General features: G+C 35.6%; 1 protein-coding gene across 4 annotated transcripts in view; it reads left to right on the top strand.

Moving 5' to 3' along the window:
• TBC1D5 (TBC1 domain family member 5) overlaps window positions 1–23,170 on the top strand; it is a 320,152-nt gene that overhangs the window by 233,692 nt on the left and 63,290 nt on the right. For all 4 annotated transcript variants that reach the window (XM_040546783.1, XM_040546784.1, XM_040546786.1 and 1 more), the window contains 2 exons: window positions 5,954–6,096; window positions 11,895–12,001. In XM_040546783.1, the coding sequence (XP_040402717.1) occupies window positions 5,954–6,096; window positions 11,895–12,001 (250 nt within the window). The remainder of the gene's footprint in view (window positions 1–5,953; window positions 6,097–11,894; window positions 12,002–23,170) is intronic.

The following is a 23,170-nucleotide window of genomic DNA, read 5'->3' as shown; positions in this document are numbered from 1 at the left end:
TGCCTTTAGAGAACTTGAGTTCTCTAAATCCACTGAGTGGATTCCCATAAACTTGCACAAAACAACCCCCAAAACAAATTCAGAAGAGCAAAATAGGACTGTCACCATTCAGAACAATACAGCAGGCTGGAGGAGAGCCATCAAGGAGGAAAACCACTGCAAGAACATGAAGGGAAATTACTATCCCTCTAGCAGGGGTACCTCCATCTCTGGTGAACATGCCCAAGGCACCCAGCAGTAGCTGCTGGTACCACCCCAGAAGGTGGCTGCAGGGTGGCAGCAGGGGTAGGGGACAGTGGCAGCAACAGGAGGTCTGACACCAAGGGCAGCACTGATGCCAAAACAGGTCGTATAAACTTAGTTAAGAACTGCAGCAGAAACCTACCCAAAGCAGGCTAATAGGCTCAATAATTTTATTGTAGCCTATTCCCAACAATTTTAAGCATTACTGCTGTGAGATGCAGTGGCACATTTTTCATTAAGCATATTCCTGTGAGTGAGTGTATTACAGTTGGTCTGACTTAAGGCAGCAGTAAGTGCTTTTGTCAACAAGGGTAAATTACGGCAAGGAGAGGGAGATAATTATTAGAATAATTATTAATTAAAAGATCTCCTTTTTTAAAAGGAAAACCTTCTCTAATAAGGAAATACATAGTGTCTTCCAAAAACTGATAGTTTTTTTTTTCTTAAATGCAAGGCTGAGTAACCTCTGCTAGTAATATTAAAGAAACCAAATGGGAGTCTAAATAACAATTTGATGCTCATGTCAAATAATTCATTTGTAAATATAAAGTTAAAGGTGTTTATTTTAAAGAGACAGGCTAATGTCTGTTTGATAAAGTAATTAATATAAATTTATTTCAGGATATGGAGAACAGCAGGAATTCTCAACAGGACAAATCAAAAATATTTTCCGTAGTGGAAAGAAGGCAATAAAGTGTACTATGTTCAGTATTCTTGTTCATCACTGAGGCTAAATTTGATTAGATTTATATTAACAAACAAATGTTTATTATCATTATTATTTATTTTTAAATATTCTGACAGAAAAAAAACTATGGTAGAGATTGAAACCCATATAATCCATATTGGAAATGTGTAGGTTTTTTTTCTTTTTTTTTCCAACACATTTAGACTGAACACATCAGAAGTTTCTGAAAGCCTGATGAGTTTCCAACACAACTTCTTATGCCAATGTTTTGGCTTTATTGGGATTTCACATGCTTCTTTCAGTTCTGACAAAATGCTGAATCTTAGTAGGGCTTTATTTATTTTAGAAATGCCATTCTGTTAATTGTTGCACTTAGCAATTCTGCTTTTTTTTCTTCTCTGGGCTCATTAAGAGTTTCTCGTGCATTGTGAGCAGTATTGCTCTTCCAACAAGACTCTTGCAGGAAGGATCCCCTTTAAAAAAAAAAAAAAAAAAAGACATTACAGTTATACTTCAGGCATGTCTCCTTTGCTGTCTTGTTTCATCATTTGAAGGTTTTATTAATCTCTTTAGGACATTCTGTACAAAATCCCTGAACTGTATGAAACCACAGGAGTCTTAATAAAAACAAGATTTATTAAGAAAGGAGGCAGAACACTGGAGCAATGGACTGTGTAACAGGTCTAATCTGAAATGTTGGTAAAGCTTGTCTTTGTTGGTCCCCTTCATGCCATTAAAAGAAAGTAAACTATCTTACATGCCTCAGAAGCTCATCCTGATTGAACTTGCCCATCTCCCCTCAGGCTGACATTGGCAACTAGGAAATCAGGGACAGTTTCGGTATCACGTCCTCTTCCGAGGGTGCTTTTGCTGTGCATTTACAGCTGAGTTTGCTCTTCCTTCTCATCCATACAAGCGTTACCCAACCCTGCTCCAGCCCCTGCGGTAGCCCTGCCTGCTGCAGACCTCTGAAAACATGGCACAGGCATTGAGTCTTGTCCGAAGTATTACTTGCGTAATTCTTGATTTTCCGTATATCTTAAATTCTTTTGAATGCATTATATAAATGTTGCTCCTCATCCTTGCTCCATATCTTATTTTCATAAAAGCAGATCACAGCTAAAGTGTGCCTACCCTTTCTCCTAAATTATTGACCGTGACTTTACATAGTAAATTGCGCTGGATACAAATGTTTGCTTGAACATAATTCATGGCAGAGTTTTTATAAAGAGACAGAACCTAGATATAATTTTCTCAGTCAGTAAACTGTAAACTGATGTTAATGTTGGTATTTCTCAGCTTCTGAATGCTTAGTTTGGATAAGATGGTGTTCTTTTCAATGGTTAATCCATTTAAATGATTTTCTTATTTAAAAAAGCAACAAAACTTGCACTGAAAATGAAGTGACGTCCTGCAAAATCCTATTGACCCTCCTTTTCTCCAGAAGCCTTCCCCTAGTGTGTCTTGCAAGCATCAGAAACCAGAGGACCAGCATCCTCCTCTGGCACAACTGCTACGTGCCATCAGCCATGGGAGGTGGATGGCACCTTTGCCATTTCCTAAGCAGCTGGGGTGCAGGACAGTGAATTCTGTGCAGGGACAGCAGATGCACCGGTGGGTCAGTGGTGAGGGTTAGGAAGAAGGAGAACATGCTCTGTGCAAACCTGAGCTCTCCTGAACTTAGGCCAACAAAGGAGTTTTCAAATTTGGGCATTTTTTTTAATATACACAGCAAAGAGGAAATACTAGAGACATAATTACTTTGATTTTAGATCTTCTTAATGGACTGTTTGGGGAAAAAGTAAGTTAAGCATGGGCAGAATTTTTTTAACCTTGTTCTATTGAAAAGTATCTGTGAAAAAAAAAAAAAAAAGCCTTGAGCAGACACTTGGGGTGGACATTGTACTGAAGACTGAATTTAGCAAAAGTATAAATGGCTGAAAATAGAAGATAACCAACTAAATATTTGTAACGATAAAGCTGTCTACAGATTTAAATTAACCTTATCAGTGCTTGAAGAATTGTCCAATAAGCCTCAGTTAAAATGGTTGTGGTTGTAGTTAAAACTGGTGAGGCTGGATCATTGCCTTCTTTAATGGCTTTACTAGAGCACAGTTTTCTCCTGCTTTCTCTGTATTGTAAGGTCATTAATGAATCATTAGCTATTGCTAGTAATTACTGATGTCTTGAGAATATTGGTTTAATTGAATGGGAATTATAAGTAGAAGATACAGTTACATATTCTACAGTGTAGGTGGTGGTACCTTTCTATATTATAGCTTTAAAGTATCTGTGCTTTTTGAGGAATTTAAGGATGCCTGGTAAATTATGAATTATTGTACTATTGCATGTTATTAAAGGTACACTATTGTGAGCTTCACTGTTCGCAGGTGTAATGGATGTAAGGCAAGGACAGAACAATAATTAAAGCACAGACAGCCATCTAAAAAAAAAAAAAAAGGTTTATCATGTCCCATGCAATTATTAAGTGTGTCTGAAATTCTCTGCAAATATTTGTAAAAGCAATAAAACTGTGTTAGTTTGAAAGACAGCTTTCCAGTATGAACACTTATTTTGAGGAATTAGGAACCCTTTTTATGAATATAAAAGCTGATTAAGTCCTGTCTTATGGCAGTATGGTTCACATAGGCAATGGGGTCCTTGGTTTATAGATTCTGTGAGCTAAATGCTGCTAAAGAAAATAAGAGAACAGCTAGTATATATGCATTTACAGCAGTATGAGTTGCTTACTCCCTTTAGGACAGGAGAATTGAAATAATTAACAGTAATATTACAGTTGCAAAAGGAAGTCCAGTTGTTCTTCAGCAGCCTACATCTGTGAAACATGGTACCTCTGGGGACTGAGATTTAATTTTCCCAGGAGAAAGTATAAAAGCAGGAGAAAAAAAGGAATGACTTCTGCTAGAGCAGAATAAACCTGCATCTACAAACGATTAACACTGCATAATGAAGTAGTAAAGAAGCAAAAGAGATTTCTAATAAAAGACTAATAACAAATCCCATTACACCATGGTGTATTTTTTCCCTTGAAGTGTATTAGACTTTTAGCAAGGCTTCTTTCTGCGTGAGATTTGGGTAGTTGCAGGCAAAGTCAGTTCAAATGCTTCAAGCTTAGCTGCAATTTCTTTCCTAACAGTTTGTATAACATGAAAGTTGAGGTTTTACAGGTGGGAGGGGTTGTTAATGCAAGTAATAGGCTTCACGCAGAGTTTGGGTAATGTTTGTGTCACCATAGGATAATGGTCTCCCGTAGGCAAGGCACTGTAGGGTAATGTGCTGCTGTATGGTAAAATCCCTTGGCTAGAACAGACGTGGTATTAAATGTACTAGATAAGTCCTGCTTTTTTGTTAGCAGTTCTTCTGACTTTTCTTTTTTGAGGCCTGAAAATGAGCTCTCATAGGATGGGGGGTTGATCAGAGTTTGAGTTTTATCATAGCTAATATTGCGACCTTTATAATTACTATGCTAAAATAAAAAGTTACAAGACTATAGAACAGAAATGTTTGGTGTAAGCAAAATAAGGATTAGATAAAACTGTATTTTGAGGTCACGTATTTTCACTTTTAAAAGGGAATGTGTCTTGCAGGGCATAATATTCTGTACAGTGATCTCTAAATCTGTAGCATGGACATTTTTATGGGTTATACACACAGTTCCAATATCGGGGGTACAAAAGTTTGAATGAACAAACCCTTGACTAACAAAACAGTCCCTTTCAATTTCGTTCGTAAGGGAGAGTCGCTTTGTACAGACTGTTGCTATCTTAAAAGCTTGTACTTGACTGACGTGTTGGAATTCATTTGCGCAGAAATGAACTTTTGTTACTGGAATAGGAAAAAAAAAAAGCAGATGCCTTAAAGCAACGAGTTCTGGTACCAAAGTGGTTAAACGTGAATTCTTACAAGTGAAACTAATCTTGATGAAATTTCTAGTTGCCTTTTTAGAAAATTTTGTGAGTTTTACAGAATGACTCAATTTGCTTAGCAGAAATTTGCAATCAATCTTTTCTTGCCACTGAATAAACAGATTCCACATGCGTAGCAATTTGCATATCCCAGCTAAAAATGTAATTCATTATTTTTAAGTCCATTTTGTAATAACTATTCCAGGACTAATGTTACTAACTATTCTGTAGCTTTTTCAAAGATAACTTTAGATAATTTCTGCTACCTGGAAAGGTACCAAGCTAATGGTTCTGGTTTGGAATAGGAAAGGGAAGTGCCTGTCTCAAGGTCGGTGTAAGAGCTGGAACTGGAAATAAGAAAGCTTGAGAAATTATTTTTTCCTACTGTATCTCAAGCTTCCAGTCTCAAGCAAATTTTGCATTTAATAAGATAGATTTTCACATTTTGCTGGGTATGAAACAGCAGAGATATGAACAGGAATTAATGGTGTGGTCTATATGCAGATTATCACTAAATCTGGTAAAGATTTAAATTAGGTTTAATCAAAACAGCATCCATAGCATATTTTACATGGAGCTGGAAACACTGTTGTCAAAAACAGGGAGGAAGCCTCTTCAGAGCAAGTGTGACCCGATCCATTTTTACTGCTATTTGGCATCTGCCTTGAACTGGCTTTCACTTGAGTGGGCTTTTCAGGGCTCTCGTAAACCGCTGGCTTCACCCTGCTTGTCTGTTCCAGGCTATTCTTGCGTAACATCATCTCACTTTCATCTTCGATCAGTATCACATCAAATGCTCAAAAATATGGTGTATAGGATTGATATGTTCTTTCTTTTGAGGTTCACCCACATAACAGTATTAGTCAGTTAAGCCTTTGCAGTTGGTAATGTATTGCTTCCCTTAATGTAGACACACACAAACATTTCCAAAAACACAATTAGGTGAGTGATTCTCGTAGACCTTCATAATTTGCAAAATTTCCTGCTGAAATGCTTTGGATTGTAGTTGATCCTGTGATACGTATACTGGCTTTACAATATTTGTCGAAACAGATAAATACAGCATGTCTTTTCTGTTTTGTTTTGTTTTTTTCAGGCGATGGGTAAGGCTCCTCTTTGGACGTGAATTCCCACTCCAGGACCTTCTTGTTGTGTGGGATGCTCTATTTGCTGACAGTATCACCCTGAATTTAGTTGACTACATTTTTGTAGCCATGTTGTTATATATTAGAGATGCCTGTAAGTATCAACTATCTTACGATCTTTTAAGAAGAATGCGGACCCATTTTTCAAAGAAACAGAGGGCTTAAGAAATGCTAAATTGCATTGTGACTTTTTTAACAAACTGAAAATCCTTTCAAATGCTATGAGGGGAGCCATTTGTTATCGGGCACAGTCTGCTGTATTTATGAAACAAATTGTATCTTGGAGTTAAATGCACGTTTGTTTTCTGAGTAGTTCTGTGTTTTTATATGGAGTTGCAGATTTTCTATGCAGTCAGTGATTCAGGTATGTATAGAGCTCCACCTTCTGACAAAGCCAATGAATTGAGTAAATCTTCTGATACTGGAAATACATTTTTTGCTCTTCTGCTTTGAAAAATGTGAAAATGCACAAGACAGTGACTCATAGATTTCCAAGTTATGTCGTGAAGGAAATGTACATGCAGAGATGAGTAGCAATTACAAAATACATTTTTTCCATGCATAGAAAACTGATCACTTCATTTTATTTTATTTCAGTATACCTGAAATACTTGCGAAGATATTTGCACATATGGACTAGTGATGAGCAATAAATAAATGAAGTTAGTACAAAAGAGAAAGTAAAAAAATGTTGCTAGTTTGTATAATTATGAATGGGAGGAAGAAAATATGTAATGATTAATTAAAAGGCATTTATTCCTGTCCTATCATATTTTGCAAAAAAATCCATATACGAGTTTGCCACAACAAAATATGTGTTTTTCAATAAGATGCATGTTTGACATTAAATATATGAATTCTTTAGCATGCTGTTGGGTGTTAATTATATACAATCTGTAAGTTTTAGCTTGTAACAAGGTCACATATTTGACACAATTTTGTATTCTAGGACACAAAGTTTTCAACTTCTGTTGTTGTTATTTTAGGGCCCAATCTTGAAAATATAACACGCGTGTACTTTACACATACTGTTGTTTCACTGCCTGCCATAGGACTTCATGTGGGTTTTTTTAGTTTGCTTTTTAATAAACATGCAGCATTTAGAGCTGCCTTACATTCCTCTCAAAGAGGTGGACATTTAATTCAGTGTAGAGGTTTCAAAATCAATGCTTGTTTCAGGATTATCCAATTCCAAGTCGTTTTCTGTAATCTGAATCTGTTTTGTTTATGTGCAGTAAACTGAAATAATCTTAAAAATTTTTGTATACATGCATGGTGCAGATGCATGTAAAATTGTTTCTTAAAATCAGCATTGTATTTCGTGCCATCATTTCCCTTTAAAAATGATAATTAAGAAATGTGTCTATAAGCACCCTCTCTTTTCTGGGAAAGGAAGGTTGCTTTGAGGTTGGTTGTTTCACTTTATGGTGCTCATACGTGAGAATCGGTATGAGGTAACTAAAATGTGAGCTAAAAATGTATTATGGGCATCTGTATGAAATCAATCTTCCTTTTTTCTTTGAAATCCCCAGATTTAGTAAAATAAAGCAATAAATAGCTTTAAAGTGGAGTACATGTGCTCAAATAAGATGCAAAGTCATTTCATCAGGACAGCTAATACTTCATACATTTGCTTTTTCTGAAATAAGTATATTTTTCTTCTGTAGTTGGACCTAATTAGTTACTCTAAGCTTAGTAGTACAGTGAAAAAAAAATACCCAATCATAAATATGATAACATTGAATATATTGTAAACATCAAGCTCAGAAATCTTCACAGTTTTTGATTTGATAAAAGAAAGCTTTCCATATATATCTGTAATAGAAAAGTTTCCTTTTTCCCTCCTATTTATATTGTTGTTAATATTTGAGCTCGAATAGATGTTGTAATATTTTAAAAACCATTTTCAAATAAGTTTCTAAAAACTGTTCTTTATTTGGTGAAAGGAAATGTTATTTAAAAAAATGATGTTAATCATCTATAAATAAAACATCTGGAAACTTTCAGTTTTAGAACTTTGAAACAATAGGAATAATAATAGAACTCCTAATATGTTATAAAAATATCAAACATAAGCACTGATAATAATATAATACTGAAAGCATTTGAGAGTTTAAAAATGATGCAGATTCTATCATAACAACACATTTGGGGATGGGGAAGGAGTTGCTGTTTTGGGAACTGCTAGATCTTTTTCTGTTTTGTTATGTTCTCAAGGACATGATTTTAAGAAAGTAGCATTTCTACTATGTTTTTAATTTTATTTTTATTTTGAAATTCTTTGTTACTCAAACTATGTATTACTAAAGGAGAGGGTAACGTTTAGAATTTTAGATTACTGTGTATACACAAAAACATAGTTGAAATGACCTGATCATTTTAGAGACTGCAGATACATAATCATGTATACAGCCATTCTGTAAACTGCTCTGTTCAGTTTAACAACTAAATATGCAGAGCTTTATCCGTGCAGTGTTAATCCTCACAAAGCAGGTGTAGGGTTGTGTACTGAAGTGTCTCTGAGTTTTAATAAATAATTTTCTGGAATTCTTTGGGGAAAAAAAAAAAAAAAAACATGAAAAATATAACTTGTTTAAAAATCTGTCAAATCAGAAGCATGAATATGTTACTTCTCTTTTACTAATATGAATGTATAAGCAGCTGTTGGTGAAATCAGAATGGAAGGGAGGGTTCAGTGCAAAAAAAAAAAAAAAAAGGTATTTATTTCATATACTTTCCATGAAGAAGGACAAAAATGAACATACCTGGAAGACCTGTCCGTGTTCTGCATAGTAAACTAATGATGTTATTACACCAGGATCTAATTTTGACTGATCAGTGTTTGAATAACTGTATTTTTACCATGTCTCTAGCTCCTCTATGGACATTATTAGAGTATATTTTTCTTATCTAAAGGCACTCTGAATATTTTAAGAGAAATAAAGAAACCACGGCCTCTTCTTGGAGGAGTTGATTTGTTATTTTTGTTATCATGCAAGATGTTTGTATAATCTATGTTTAATTCAATTTAAGGGTACTAAATAGAACATAGCAATGCGTAAAGCAGCAGGGGGAATGAGTCCCACCATTCCTAGGTTAGGAAGTCATCTCTATACAGGGTTGGCCACCTCAAACATGAAACTCAGAAGAAATGACAGGTGGCAGGAAATTAGGACTTGACTGAGTACAGGTACAGTTAGTTTTCATGTTTTCAACCTTTTTTACTACTGCTTGCGTCCAGGAATGGTTATTGGACCAACAGGGAAAAGTCTATCTCATCGAAAGCAGAGGAGAAAGCAATTCGTTGTTCCTCTGCATAATCTGTTGTTACTGCATAACAGGTATTTAAAGGCAGTACGATTGCTTTCCCTGTCAGAGGAGTTTCTCTGTTGCTTTCCCAAGAAATACTGATCCCATTCTTCTTTGGCAAAGTGATAACTTGTTATTCACGCTAAGAGCAGGATCCAGATGTGATTCTTGCCAAGCTGATAAGTGGAGGAGCAGCACAGATAGGCAAGCACCAAGGCTATTACAAGGCAGCTGGCCACAGTATTTCACCCTTGAACTTCAGTACCATCCAACTACTGCTGACACGAGAGAAATTGGTATTGCAGTCTCCTTCCAGAAACTTCATCCTGGAATTGATTCTTAGAAATCCTTTTAATTCCAATCTGAATATTCAGAAAAGGAGAATTTGTTTTGTTTTGCTGATATCTTCTGCATCATTTTTAAGAAAACTGCCATGCTATTGTATAGTAGCATACATTTGGCCATGCATTTGGCCCTCTTGAAACAAAGAAAGATACCAAGAGGTGTTTCAGCAAATTGATCCCTTTAACCCAAGATTCTCCAGTAAATAGAGCACTAGCAGTGATGTTCTTTTCTATAACAATTTCTACATGAGAATAGGAGAGGTGAATGTAGGGAGAAAACCATAAAGATTAAATAAATATAAAAGTTAGCAGACCTTCCTCATTTAAGTTTTGCTTTTGCTTTTGTTTTTTGTTCAATTTATCAGTGATGGATTCACTTTTAAATATAAATTCTAGGGAGCAGAGGGGACACAAGTCATGGCCCAACAGTTTGATTATTGTTTTTTCAATTTTTCAATTGCTTCTCTATTATACATTTCAAAAAATTAATAGAGTAAATGTCTCATGGTTGAAAATACCAGTTTTTGTCAGAGCTCAAGTCTGCACCATTAAAATCAATTAGATTTTTTAATATTTACTTTTCTCTGTATCAGTGAGACAGCAAATATCTGTTCCAGGAGAAATAAAGAAAGAATGTTTTTAATCAATTTTCCATTGCAAAATAGAACACATACTGGTGTGCTCCAAAGAGAAATGTTAGTCTTAGTACTTATCATTTATAAAATTATGTAGAATTTACTGTCCATTTTCAGTATTTTTAGTTGCTTTGGTAAAAAGGTCTCATAATCGTAACTGCAGTGCAGTATCTTAAATTTGATTTACGCATGAGAATTGGCTTGGTTATGTAATATGCGGTGCTGGTATTATGCTTCTCAGAAAGATCTCTGACTGAGACCATTGTGTTGTGTTCATTATGCCAGCTCTGTGACTACAAGAAGAAAAAAACAGGTACCTGAATATGAACAAGAAAAACAAAGGATAGGAAAAGAACAGGCAGAACTGATAAAGAATGAGTAGGATAAGTGAGTGCTTTACAAATGAAAGCAGATGTATGAAATTACAAGCTGTCGGATCAGCAACGGAAATGAAGATGATAAAGTGGTTCCCTACACAGATTATAATTATTCATTTTGCCCAGTCCTGCATCTTTTCCCCATAATCCTCTTGTTGAGGGAGGAAAGGTACAGGAGGATATGAGGCTTATTCACATGAAAGAATAAAAAGTAAAACATTTAAATCTCTCTGTCCACAGAACAACCATTTATTTTGTCTTTTATTGATTCAAAATAATTCTATGTTTGCAAGGATTATTTCTGGTGTAGAAGCCTGATTAGAAGTATTTGTTGCTACAGCTAAAGTTCTCAGAATAGTAGTTTGTTAAAAATTTATTTACAATATTAATGTTGGAGGCTGTCTTTATGTTTCACAGTGCAAGCATCAGCAACAGGCATTGCTTTGACAGCTGTGGCAGATGGATTGCCTGGATTTGGATGGTGCAAAAGAAATGATGTAGTTTACACAGACCTGCCTGAAAAGACATCTTTAATAATTGCACTCATAATGAGATTGATTTGGAAAAAAAATAGATAACAACAGCAAGCAGAGAACCATGGAGTATACTTAAACAGGTTTAGATAAAATCAACTTGCTAAAAATTCCCAAATAAGTAAAAAATCCTACTAAATTAATGGGGTGTTATACTTTTAAGTATTTCTGAAATGAAAATCTAACTTTTTCCCTTTGTAGTTAGCATTTTGTAAAAAGTTTGTTGATTTACTGGAAATCAAGGATTTGTTGACATCAGTTTATATTTGCATACGGATGTATGTGTGTGTGTATGTGCATATGTAAATAAGAATATGATAAAAGATATTTCAGCAAAGAATTTTCAGATTGGGGCAAAATTGTCATAAAAGCAAGACTGGAAGTAGAATTTACCTTACAAATAACACCCTTAGGGTTAGTTGTCCGCAGGTGAGTGAAAAATCAGTGTCCATTTCCTGTTCACTGACAGTATCTCCTCCACCTCCATTGGCTCTGGTGGAGTTTTAGTGCACAGCTCACAAACAAACAGCTAAATTTAGGCATCCGAATTTGGAGTTGAATCTTAATACAAATGTCTGTGAAATAAGTTGAGTTCTGAGAGCCTTCATGTGGGACAAGGCAACTGCATCTGAACTGTAATGAACTTACAGAAAACAACATAGTAATATTTCGCTTTTTTTCATTTTCATTATAGTGATATCAAGTAATTATCAGACCTGTTTGGGACTTCTGATGCATTATCCACCTATTGGAGATGTTCACTCCCTTATCCTAAGAGCACTTTTCCTCCGAGATCCAAAGGTGAGAGGCTCACTTTGTAAACACAGGAGATAAATCTCTGTAATAGAATGTTGCAAATGCTATGATGTTAATTACAACCTGCGTTTTGGGGGCTAAACTATGGTTTCAAATTCTTTGACATGCTGAAGGAAAGAGTTGATAAACAAGAGTAGAATACAAGTTTTTTTACTCTTAAAAGGGTGCTGTCCTACTAGTTTGCTAAACTTCTCCAGGAGCTCAGCTAACTGCAGATGTTTATGCTCCTTTGTTTGGTATTCTGCACAGACATCTTTCATTATAAAGTATACTTTTGAAACTAATATTTTATTTAATAACCTAGTAAGCTGTGTAGAAACTGTCATGCAATATCGTCTGTAAAATATTTTTCATGAGATTTCTGGAGATTAACCATTGTTAATCCTTATAGCACTACCTATGCCCAATATATAGTAGATACATGATGGTTTTCAATTAAAACTGAGAATCTGCTGTTACAATTTGAAAAGATTCACAGGAATAAAATGTACAAATATATAAATGTAATGTTTTTGATACACTCAACTATACTACAAAATATGTGAACTTCTTGATGATTTAGAATGGCATGTGTATATTAAGTGTACATTGGATATACACAATATGGTGGAAAAAATGTTTAAGGCAAAGCTGTACGCAATAATCTTTCCAGTATTCAGATTTTTGGCAGATAGCAGAATTTGTGCTACCAGTTTTGAATTGTCTTTGAGCATGTCCCATTAGGAGGCTGCCAGCGTAAAGTCTGATTTCCCTCATCTCTTGAGGCAAGTCACCTTTGAAAGTGAAAAATTCATCACTTCTGCACTCTGACTGTCTTCTGCAAAATTTCATTCAATAACAATGTTTACACTTCTATGGATTACGAAAAAAATGTCTCTTTGTTTCTGTATCAGTTTTTTGCAGAAATCTGCTTTCTTTACAGCTGCTTTCTTTACAGCTGCTTTCTTCATTCCTCTCAGGCACAAAGATTTCTTTCATGACGAGAAGTAAAGTATATCATCTTTTCAGTGTGTAAGAGAGTTTGTAATGTTAGATCTGTAGAATTTTTCTTAAGATTCAGGCAGCAGAGTGTGAAATCAAGCTGCCCAGCATTTATTTATGTACTGTCTTAGCAAAACAAGACAGAACTATTTTTTGAGGGAAGATACAGAGGGAGGGAAATTGTGCTGCGATATCAAACTAAATCCAGTATGTAATCTGTTGTTTAGGAAAGGGGTATGTTAAAAGAAAAAATAATTACTAATCAGCTGTCTTCCAAAGCATCCTAGACAGTATACAAGTCATGCTACCAGCAGAAGGGGGCAAAACCCATCAACTTCACATGAAAGAAGCTTGATCACTGTTCTGCTCCTCACTCTGTTGTATCAAACAGAGTGAAGACAGGCTCATAAGGCCTTGGTGTTCTATTAATTCAAATTCTCAGGTGTGCCTTTAACACCTTTCAGGAATAGTGGATGTGTATCTTACCATATCTTTCAGGTAGTTCTCCCTTCAGTCAGGTGAATGGGTACTTAAAGCTCTTTCATGCAAAGACTGCTAGTTGTTTTGGCAATTTAAATATGATTAATTATGATTGCTCCTCATTTCTGAGCTGTACTTACCTGCTTGGGAAATACTCCAAAGGTTAGAAAGCTAGGATTTCCAGAGAATAAAGAGCCCAAAGGGACTTCTAGCTCCTCTTGTTTTACGTTGGGTCTTTAGGTTGAGACTACATTAACAAGTCTGGACTTGCTTCAGTAAGGAAGTTAAACTTCTCTAAAAGATCTCTCTGAAAGAAAAAAATACCTTCTGGTCAGAGAAAGAAGTATATCTCCAATGCTGTGACTTAAGTACCTGTTTTTTATCTTTCCCTAGATGTAATTTAAAGTTTCACTTATGTGTCTTTAAGCATATGTTGGTTCAACCCAATGTATTTCTGAAATGGGAGTCTGCCTACTGTGGCTTGTTATGCTGTGTGGTGTAAGACCTACATATAAAAATTTTCCAAGTCTGTCAAAATTTTTCATTACAGAGAGAATGAAAGGTAAGACTCAACATGACATCATGGGTGCTCTAGGAGTCTAAAATCAGTACACAGATTATGCGCCAGTGTAAGTGGGAAAATTAGAATGCCTTTTTTTTTTTTTGCTATCTGCATAAAGATAATTCAGTTTGCCTTTATTCCCTGAGCAGATAAAAGGAGATTGGAAGAAAAGACAAGGAGATTTTAGTCAGTAGTGTAACTTATAAGTGATGATTAGCAAATGCAGTGTTTAATGATTTTTCTTCCTCCTTTGATGTTTTCCTGTGTATTTCTCTATCACTAGCTTCCAGTTTCTAATGGGAAATTACATTTGGTTCAGTGCAACTTAGCTCTCTTGAGCCAGAGCTGAATTGTTCCGTATGGCGTTTCTTCCAAGATTCTGCTTGTTTTTTAATGTGTGAAGTTGGACAACTCTCATTCCTTTCTGTGGGAGATTGGTGCATGGTCCAGTGGCTTATTTCATTATTTGTTGAACACATCTAGTATGTTTAGTGTTGTTCCAAATATCTGGGAGAGGCTCACTCTCTGCGCTTTGGAGCTCTGAATCTCAGCTGGACAGGAACTGCAGAAACCCTGGGACAGTGGCAAACAGGAATTGCCTTTTAAAGTTTTGTTAGTATATGTTGTCTTCAGGCTTATTTTTGCAGATAGTTAAATGCCAAATAATCTCACCAAGGAAAAGATGTAGGTATTTGGACTGAGAGGTTGGTGATATGAACATAAAACGGAAAGATTCTTGAGGAACAATTCTGTCATAAATTGTGAAGTAGTTAATATGGACCTGATACGGCCTGCCCATCCATAACTTCTGATTCTGGAGATAAATCAGAGTTTGCTCTTCTGATGTCATCCATTATTTCTTCTTCTGTTTCCTTGCTCAGTCATAACAGATATCTTCTCCTTACTTATTTGCCTTGTAGCCTATCAGGAAAGCTAAACTTCCGCTTGATGGACCTACTGGTTTTTGGTTGCTGCGCTTCACTGCAGTCCTCACCAGAAGAGCTAAATGTCAAAAGAAAGCTCTACTTAAAAGATGGGGGGAGTTTTTTTCTTACAGATAGACAAACACAATTTTTTGACCTTTTGTGGAATCAAACTTCAGTAGAAGTCTTTGCGTTATCCAGTAATAACTGTAATATGAAAAGTAATTTGTGCTTGTCATTAATCTAATGCTTGCAGCAACTCTCCTTTTGACTTAAAGGATCCTGGTTGGCAGCTGGGATGAGAGGACATTTTATATTCCACATCCCTGATATATTCCAGTGCCACTGAAGAGAAATACAGAGCTCAGTAATAGCTGAAAAAAAGTAAATGCACCTGTCTCTGAAGGGGGGCCTGAGAAATACTAATTTTATAGGCTTGAGTATGGATCAATGTAGAATAATTGAATTTAAGCCTTTTCTGCATTTGGCTAGCTCCAGTTCTCATGAAAATGTAGAATGAAAACCTCAAATCAGTGTTGTTGTCTTTGCATAGGGTAATATTGTTAACCTGCTTAGCAGAGTATTTGTTTCACATTTCTTTGAACAGATAATTACCTCAATCATTTATATGAAAGTTAGTTCTATGCACTCACAGTCCTTCCGGATATAAAAGTAGAGCTTCTTATGAAAGAACAGGGTTTTGCAAGTATGTATATGTGAAATGAGAAAATGAAGCAAGGTTTTTTCTGTATATCCAAAAGCATTTACGGAAGGTGTGTCTCTGTGTATTTAATATACCACAAGTGGCCAATATCCTCCATTTTTTTAAAACCATTGAGCACTGTTAATTTTCAAAGCAAAGTCTGCAAAATTAAAAAGTAGAGATACAGAGATAGGGCAGTTGAAAAATATAAAGTGATTAAAAAACATAGTTCTAACTAGAGTTGTTCAAATAAAAAAAAAATTAAAAAACCCAATTAGAAACAAAAGTCATAGAAAATGTGAACATATTGTGTTCCTTAAATAACCAGATGTTCTTTCCTTCCTGAAGGCAGCCAGGGCTAGGAATAAAAGGTTTAAAACTATTGTTTTAAGTTAACTGTGAATTTTGCAAATCTGTTTTCACCCTTTAGCAAATAAAATTCTAATACAGCAACATAAGCAAAGTAATTTTCATCTTTGGGTGTTCTTATTTCTATGTTGTTCTGTGTTGAAGTGTTAACCTTATCACAATGACTTATTACAAAACCAGAGCACTACATAGAATATTTCTGGTTTATGTTACATACTAAGAACCTGACAGTCATCCTTTGTCTGAAAGCTAACTGTATTTATTCGTAATATTTTTGTAAAATATGTTAAGAGTTTAATTCTGTGAACACACTGCTCATCATAAGCCATTGAGCTAAAGAAAGAAACAGGAAAGTGGCTGTACTTGGTCAATAGAAATAGAAGTTACTCATGCTAATAATATTCTCATTACTGCTGCTGATGTTTTTTCAATGTTGTATTTTAATATATTTGCTGACATTGAAAATGGTGGTATATATGTTGCAGAATGTTAAATTCTAACTAAATCTATGATGAAGCATACATGACATTTCAAGTAAGTCGTATTAGTTCATCATGACTGAGATTACAGGGACTGCCAGAAAACTTGAGCAAAAATATATGGTCATGATCACTCATATAATGATTAGCTGTAGAAATTTGCATTCCAGCTTTTAACACTTTTCAAAATCTGAGCAATAAGTGACAAGGGGGAAACATATTACTGAAATTTTGAACTGAACTCTTTGTACATTTATTTTTGGCTGAATTTTCTTCTTAAGTGGCTGCCACCGTCTCTGAGTTTTCTCCAAGCTAGTTTCATATGACTGAAAGGCTGTTGAGTTTCACTTTCTTCTTCTTCAGATGGATCCTTTTCTCTACACTCATTAACTGAGGTGCTGCTGCAGAACTGCAACTGGCCTTTGAAAGCTGCCGTTATGTCAGTGTTGTTTGTTTCGCTGTTTGTGGCAGGAGAAAAGCAGGTTTGGGGTTGTTTTGTTTGTTTGTTAGCATTGTGTGTGCAATCTGGCATTAATTACCTCGCTTTAATGACCAGATTGCAGCCAATCAGAAGTAAGAATCTGGTAGTGTTTGGGCATTAGCAGCTCATTAATTTGTACCAACACAGGAAGGTACTGCATGGGGTGGTTAGTCCATTTCGTTAGTACCAACAAGGGGGAGGGAGGGCTGAACAAATGTTTTCTTTTTCCTTTTTTCTTTTTTCTTTTTTTTTTTTTTCAATCATGAAGACTGTGACTGATTTTTCAGGAGATTCACAGCTATACATTACGAGTTTTGGGTGTATGAAAAATGAATATTGAGTAATGGGTATCCCGAGGCAGTATGAGGTGGTGGTGTGAGTAAGGTCACCTGTGCTTTAAAGGAAGGTTGCCTTGACCAGGGCTATGACCGGTAAAGGAAACACGTTCCAGAAAAGCTAAGTACATGTCTCTTTATCTGGGAGAAAAGGAATTAGGAGAAACAAACAAACAAATGCATTTTCTATCGGTGATTCATTGGTACTACTTCATGAACTTCTGTTTCCTGTAATGTCTGAAAGTTTAAAATCTTGGATTTTTAATGCAATATACATAGATTTTAATGAATGAAAATGTGTCAGGATCTTCAAACTGACCTCCACTTTCACAACCACATGAAATTCCTTGTCATGAACCAAAGCATTTTGATAGTCTTTCTTCTCAATTTGTAAATACAATAAGGTCAGCTGTAATCTAAACACCTCTGTTTGAATAAACCAATGTTTTTTCTTCAACTGCACGCCAGGGTTTTTTATGTGGGCCTATACAACAGAAGAATTGCATATATTTTACATGTAAAAAACATGGTATTAATTTAATCTTTATACTCTTATTCTTGAAATTATTTTTTTTTTGCTTTCCAAGGAAATAGGCCATGATTTGTTTTAAAAATTACTGTTTTAAATTTAAGTTATTGTGTTTTGTTAATAGAACAACATATGACAGGCAGCTATGAGTTTAATGATAAATTACTTGGAATAACCATGTTGCCATAGTACCACATAAAAAAGTGTACCGTGGATTAAAAACCCTCTTTGTTTTTGTATACACATTTCAAAACCTTCATTCCCAGTGTACCTATGTATTTTAAAATATAAAAATATAAAAAATGTTGTGTGATCAATACTCACAGTACAATAACTTTCTCATCTATCCCAAAGTTAATTCCAACCTCCCCATGTAAGTTGACAGTGTAATCACCGTCTTCAAAGTACCATGTCCATTGTATTTTCAGGAAGAATTCTTGGAAAGTAAGTAGTTGGTTAATCATATAGTCAAAACATTTCACATGAGAAGTCCTTCAAAGCCCTCCTCATTTCACAGCATCATATATAACATAGTAGTCAACACTCTAAGGTGAAAGCTGATCTCGTTCACTGCCAAAGACAGTGCTGGTTACAGTCGTGCTCTCCCTTCAGTGTTGTACACAGAGGCCAGTTGTCTGGTTAAGAGCCCACAAATATTATATCAATCCAACTTAAACAGCCATTGCACTTAAATGAATAGGAAACGGAGGAAAGTAATGCAAGATAAAGCAAAAGTTTCCTCAAAACAATGACACGTCTCATAGTTAAGACAAAGCCATGTTGCACGTAAGATGGTGCAGAAAAAAAGTACTGGTCTCAGTTTCGTTTAGGGCCAAGCAAATGCCACTGCAGCCCGCTTCTGGAAACGAGAATGGAGTTGGCAAGGAGGGCACGTTCACTTAGTTCTCACTGCTGGTGGGAGCTGCAGGCCTGGAGGGCAGTGAGGAGCTGGTGGCACGGCTGGCAATTTCTGGACAGGTGGAGTGGTGCATTCTCCTTCAGAGGGGAGAACTACAGGCGAGTTAGAAACCATTAATTCTACTTTCAACTAGTATTTAAGTAAGTATGTAATAGGGCTGCATAGAACAGCAAGTAACATCCATTATTCAGTAAATTGTCAAGGCAAGTACTTGCTGATCAATCAACTGGACTAAGAGCTGCAAACATTAAAAAAAAATTGTTTGCATTTTTGAATCTTTTTTTTTTTTTTGCATATTTCATAGTTACGCCTTTTTTCAAAGTGCCTTCCCTATTAATCCGCAACAGAAGTCATGAAGTGCTGTAGCATCATGTTTAGTTAGACGGGCAATTAGAGAAAATTTGGAAATAAGAAGAGAATTATCTCTGCTGATCAGCATTCCTGTTAATATTCACCGGGAATTCATGAGCTTAGTCATGTAATGGGCAAATGCTTTTGAGAGAGGATGGAAGAGAAAGTTCTTTTTGGAAGCTGAAACTTCAAATAGTTCTTTCTCTTTGAGCAAGGTGATATCCTGAGTAGCAAAGTAAAAGCAATGCTGATTGCATTTGATGTTAAAGCAAGAAACTGAAGCACTTTAGGCTCTTAATTACTCTAGCTACTAATAAAACTTACTGCATGTGCGTTTCTTGGGGCTGCTGCTTTCAAATGATTGGTTTACTTCTGTTTAAAAAGTCATCTGAAGCTACTGACCCTCTCCTAAAGAGTAATGATATTATCTATAAAATTACAGCAATAAAATGTGTTTAACAGTGTTAGAGTGAGGTGATTATGGTTCTTCTTGTGTGCAACCTGACAATTCAATTAATCACTTCTAGTATGCATGGTTGTTTATCAAAAGGAAGCACTTAAAACACTTAAAGCACTTTAATTCTACCTAATCAAAAGTTCTCTGTATCATAATTTATTTGACTACAATTTGCAAAACACAAACTGTGAGTTATATAAAAATAGATTCGTAACTTTTCAATAATGTATGAAAGATTAGCTATTGAGTCATACCCAGCCTGTTAGGATGTAATTTAAGTTCAGTTTCTTCTGATATAAATATAGATATACTGCTGTGTATTGACATATTTTATAGTAAATATTAATGTATTAATTGTTTTACACAAAAGCTATTTGAGTAAGTCTGTATTGTAGCATTTTGCTCCTAAAATAATAGAATACTTTCAAGATAGAAATGAGAAAGATATAGTTTCTCCTTTGCTGTAAGGAAAATTAGATTTGGAGAATTGAGGTAGGTTTCTTGGTTGTTTTTAATGTGCAGAGTGGTCAAAATGGCTCTGTGGTACCCTCGTTCCTGGAGTCGCATTATGAAGGGAGTTGCTCATCCCGCGGCATCAGGAGCTTAGCGTGTCTCTTCTGTGTTTTGGAGGAGAAGGCACCGACATCGTATTCCTTGTACTGTGTTGTGCACATGTGGCTCTTTGAAAGAGCCTTTTTCACTCCCCGGGGACGTTTTTCAAATTTTTACGTAGCACGTTACATGAAGAACATAATATAATCTGTTTCTTTTCCAGATAGCAGACAACCAAATCACCCCTAAACAATGTGTTTGTGTGGTTTGTTTGGTTTTTTTCCTCTGGTATGTGAGATTTGTGTACAAGCATGTATCTGGAGCAGATGTAGTACTGTGTGTTTATAAGGGTTCTATCAGGATAAGCCTAGGATAACTGCATTACCCACAAAGCCATCAGTGAGTTATACAGGTTGTCCAAAACGAGTGCCAATAAAACCATAATGTGGTAGCTTTTCTGTACATAAAGATGTCATATTTTAAATCTCATAATTTGGAACATTCCAGGGTTTAAAGCAAGGCTTGCTGTGTGTTCCCTTCAAAAGCCTGGATCTTTCCTCCACAACGTTGTAAAACTCCTGTTCCTCCCCGCGCAGGGCTGCAAGATGCCAGCACATAAATCTGTCATGGGAAAGGGCTGAGCGCTGTCAGATTTATACCTCGCTATTTAGTTAATTTACTTCTTAAAACCAAGGGTTCTGTTGAAAAATAGATGACTAAATTAAGAGGCAGATTTAAAAGGTACTTAAGCGATTCTGTTTATACAAGATGGGTATTTTACGCAGGTTGTGAACTTGAGCATTGGCAGGTTGAAGTCTTTTTGTCTGGAATATCAATAAAAGCTGATGTGGGATGATTTGATCTACCCGTTGAAATGCAATAAGGTGTAAAATGATAAATGCAAAAAAAAAAGGCTTTCCAGTCGCTTAGAACAAGGAGCCTAAATAGGCAACTAGAAATTTCTTTCCGTCAAGTCACTGAAGTATTTTTAAATCTCACTTGTCATTTTTTCATTTCTTTATCTCTTGTCATAGAATACCCATGTGAGAGAAGGCATGTGTGTGTGAAGTTAAAAACAGACCATAATGCACAGTATTTAAAATATCATCCTGGTATCTGAATCTTCTAGTTGCCAGGGGGATGAAGGGTTGTCATGTAACAAAACTGGAGCTAATTTATTTCAGCTTGATCAGAGTTAAGGGGTTTCTTCCTGCGTTGACCCAATTAAGGGAATTTCTTTCCTTTTCAGTTCTTTCTGGGAATTTTTCTTCTTTCAGACAAATAGTGCTCCCTAATTTTCTTTATAAACAATTAAATACGATAATTCTTCATGCTGTTATTGCGTTGTAAATAACAAGTTCTGTGATTGAGACCCACAGCATCTTTCTGAAAAACGTAAACAGGAAGTATTATTCCCAGTTTGAGGATTATGGTGTTTCTGTGCCAAAGCCAGTATTAGTGTACGGATCTCCTGACCCCTGTGATTAAAGGAACTTCTTTATTAGTTCGGTGCATGATAGTTTCCATGCTGTTCTACTTTCATATGTAGGGCTGATAGATGCAGACTGTCAACCTATGTTCAGGATAATATTTAACTATTGGCATTGAACCACTTTAAAGTTGGCCATTGCCCATCATGTCCTCTAATGCCTCACTGTTGTTTTTTCTTCTTTTTTTCTTTTTAATAAGTATTTAACTCTCTGGTTTGTAGGTGGATGCAACACCTTTTGTGCTTCAGCAGATTGCTTGTTCCGCAGAATGTATATCTAAGGAGGAGGAAGATTAGAAGGAGAGTTTTGGTTTGGGAATGACATTTGCTTTGGGTGTACTAGCGTTTGGGATGGGTTGCTTGGTTAGTACACAAAATAGTTCGGCATGTTTATGTAATGTTAAGCCATTGCTTGTACCGCATAAGCCTAGTCATAGAGTGGAGACAGATTCTTGGATAAATGACAAAAGGATTAAAAAAAAAGGAAAGGTTAAATTCTCCCTGCAACTAGGTAGGCTATTAGGTAATCGTCAGTATGCAGTTTGTATTAATTATTTGTGTGTAATGGAAAAACTGCTGCAGAACTGAACAAACTGTATTGCTTATCCACATTAAGGCTGCTGTATTTCAACAGTTCCCAGTCCAAATTTCTGCCATGTTTTATCACCTTTATTGAAGAAACAAGTACAGGTGATCTAGAAAGAAAAGATAAACCTTTGCATACCCCCTCAGCATTACCGAATATAGGGTCATATGCTCCTCCAAATTTAATCAGAAACAAATGAAAAGAAACAAATATCATTCTAATACAGAAGTATTTTAGCCTGTATGAGAATTGTGAAAGATCTAATACTGTCCTGTCAGCTAAAGAGGGGGAAAAGAAGCAAATTGACTTAAAAATATTTAAATAAATAAATAATAAAAAAACACTTCATCATCATCTTTCTTTTTTATATATAATTCAGTCTGTCCTTTGTTTTAGGCTTAAAATATTATTCATTTAGAAAAATGATATTTGGCAGCATATGTTTAATATGTTAAAAAAAATCTACTTAAAAAAAAAGTCCCGTTTGGCTCTAGTGAGATGATTATGTTAGCGAGACTATTGCTGTGTGCATGTGTAATTCACTGTGGCTGTTCTGTTTGTTTGTTGTTTTTTGTTTTTTTTTTTTCTCTGTTGCATTTAGGTTATCTGGTTTCAGATACAATCTATTAAGTGGCATATTTTTCAGTAGTTGAGGTTTTCCCACCTGTCTACCCTAAAACACCTGCAACATATGTTTGTGTAACCCTGCAAAGCTTTGTGTTTTGGGCCTCGAGGAATTCCCCCAGAGCTTTTTGCTTATAAACAGCTGAGCAATTCATTTCTCTAATGACGAGTGCTTTTCCCTTGGCATTGAGGCAATAGCATGTTCACTAAAATAAGTCTCATTTTTCATCAGACATACTGAAAATCTTTTCTCGTTGTTGTCTCTTATTCTGAACCTTCAGATTTTGTGCAAAATTAGATTTGTTTTTTTTTTCTGTTAATATGCAAAAAAGGC

Source organism: Cygnus olor, chromosome 2, assembly GCF_009769625.2.
Source record: "Cygnus olor isolate bCygOlo1 chromosome 2, bCygOlo1.pri.v2, whole genome shotgun sequence".
Lineage (NCBI taxonomy): Eukaryota > Metazoa > Chordata > Aves > Anseriformes > Anatidae > Cygnus > Cygnus olor.
This window is presented reverse-complemented; position numbering and strand designations above follow the sequence as displayed.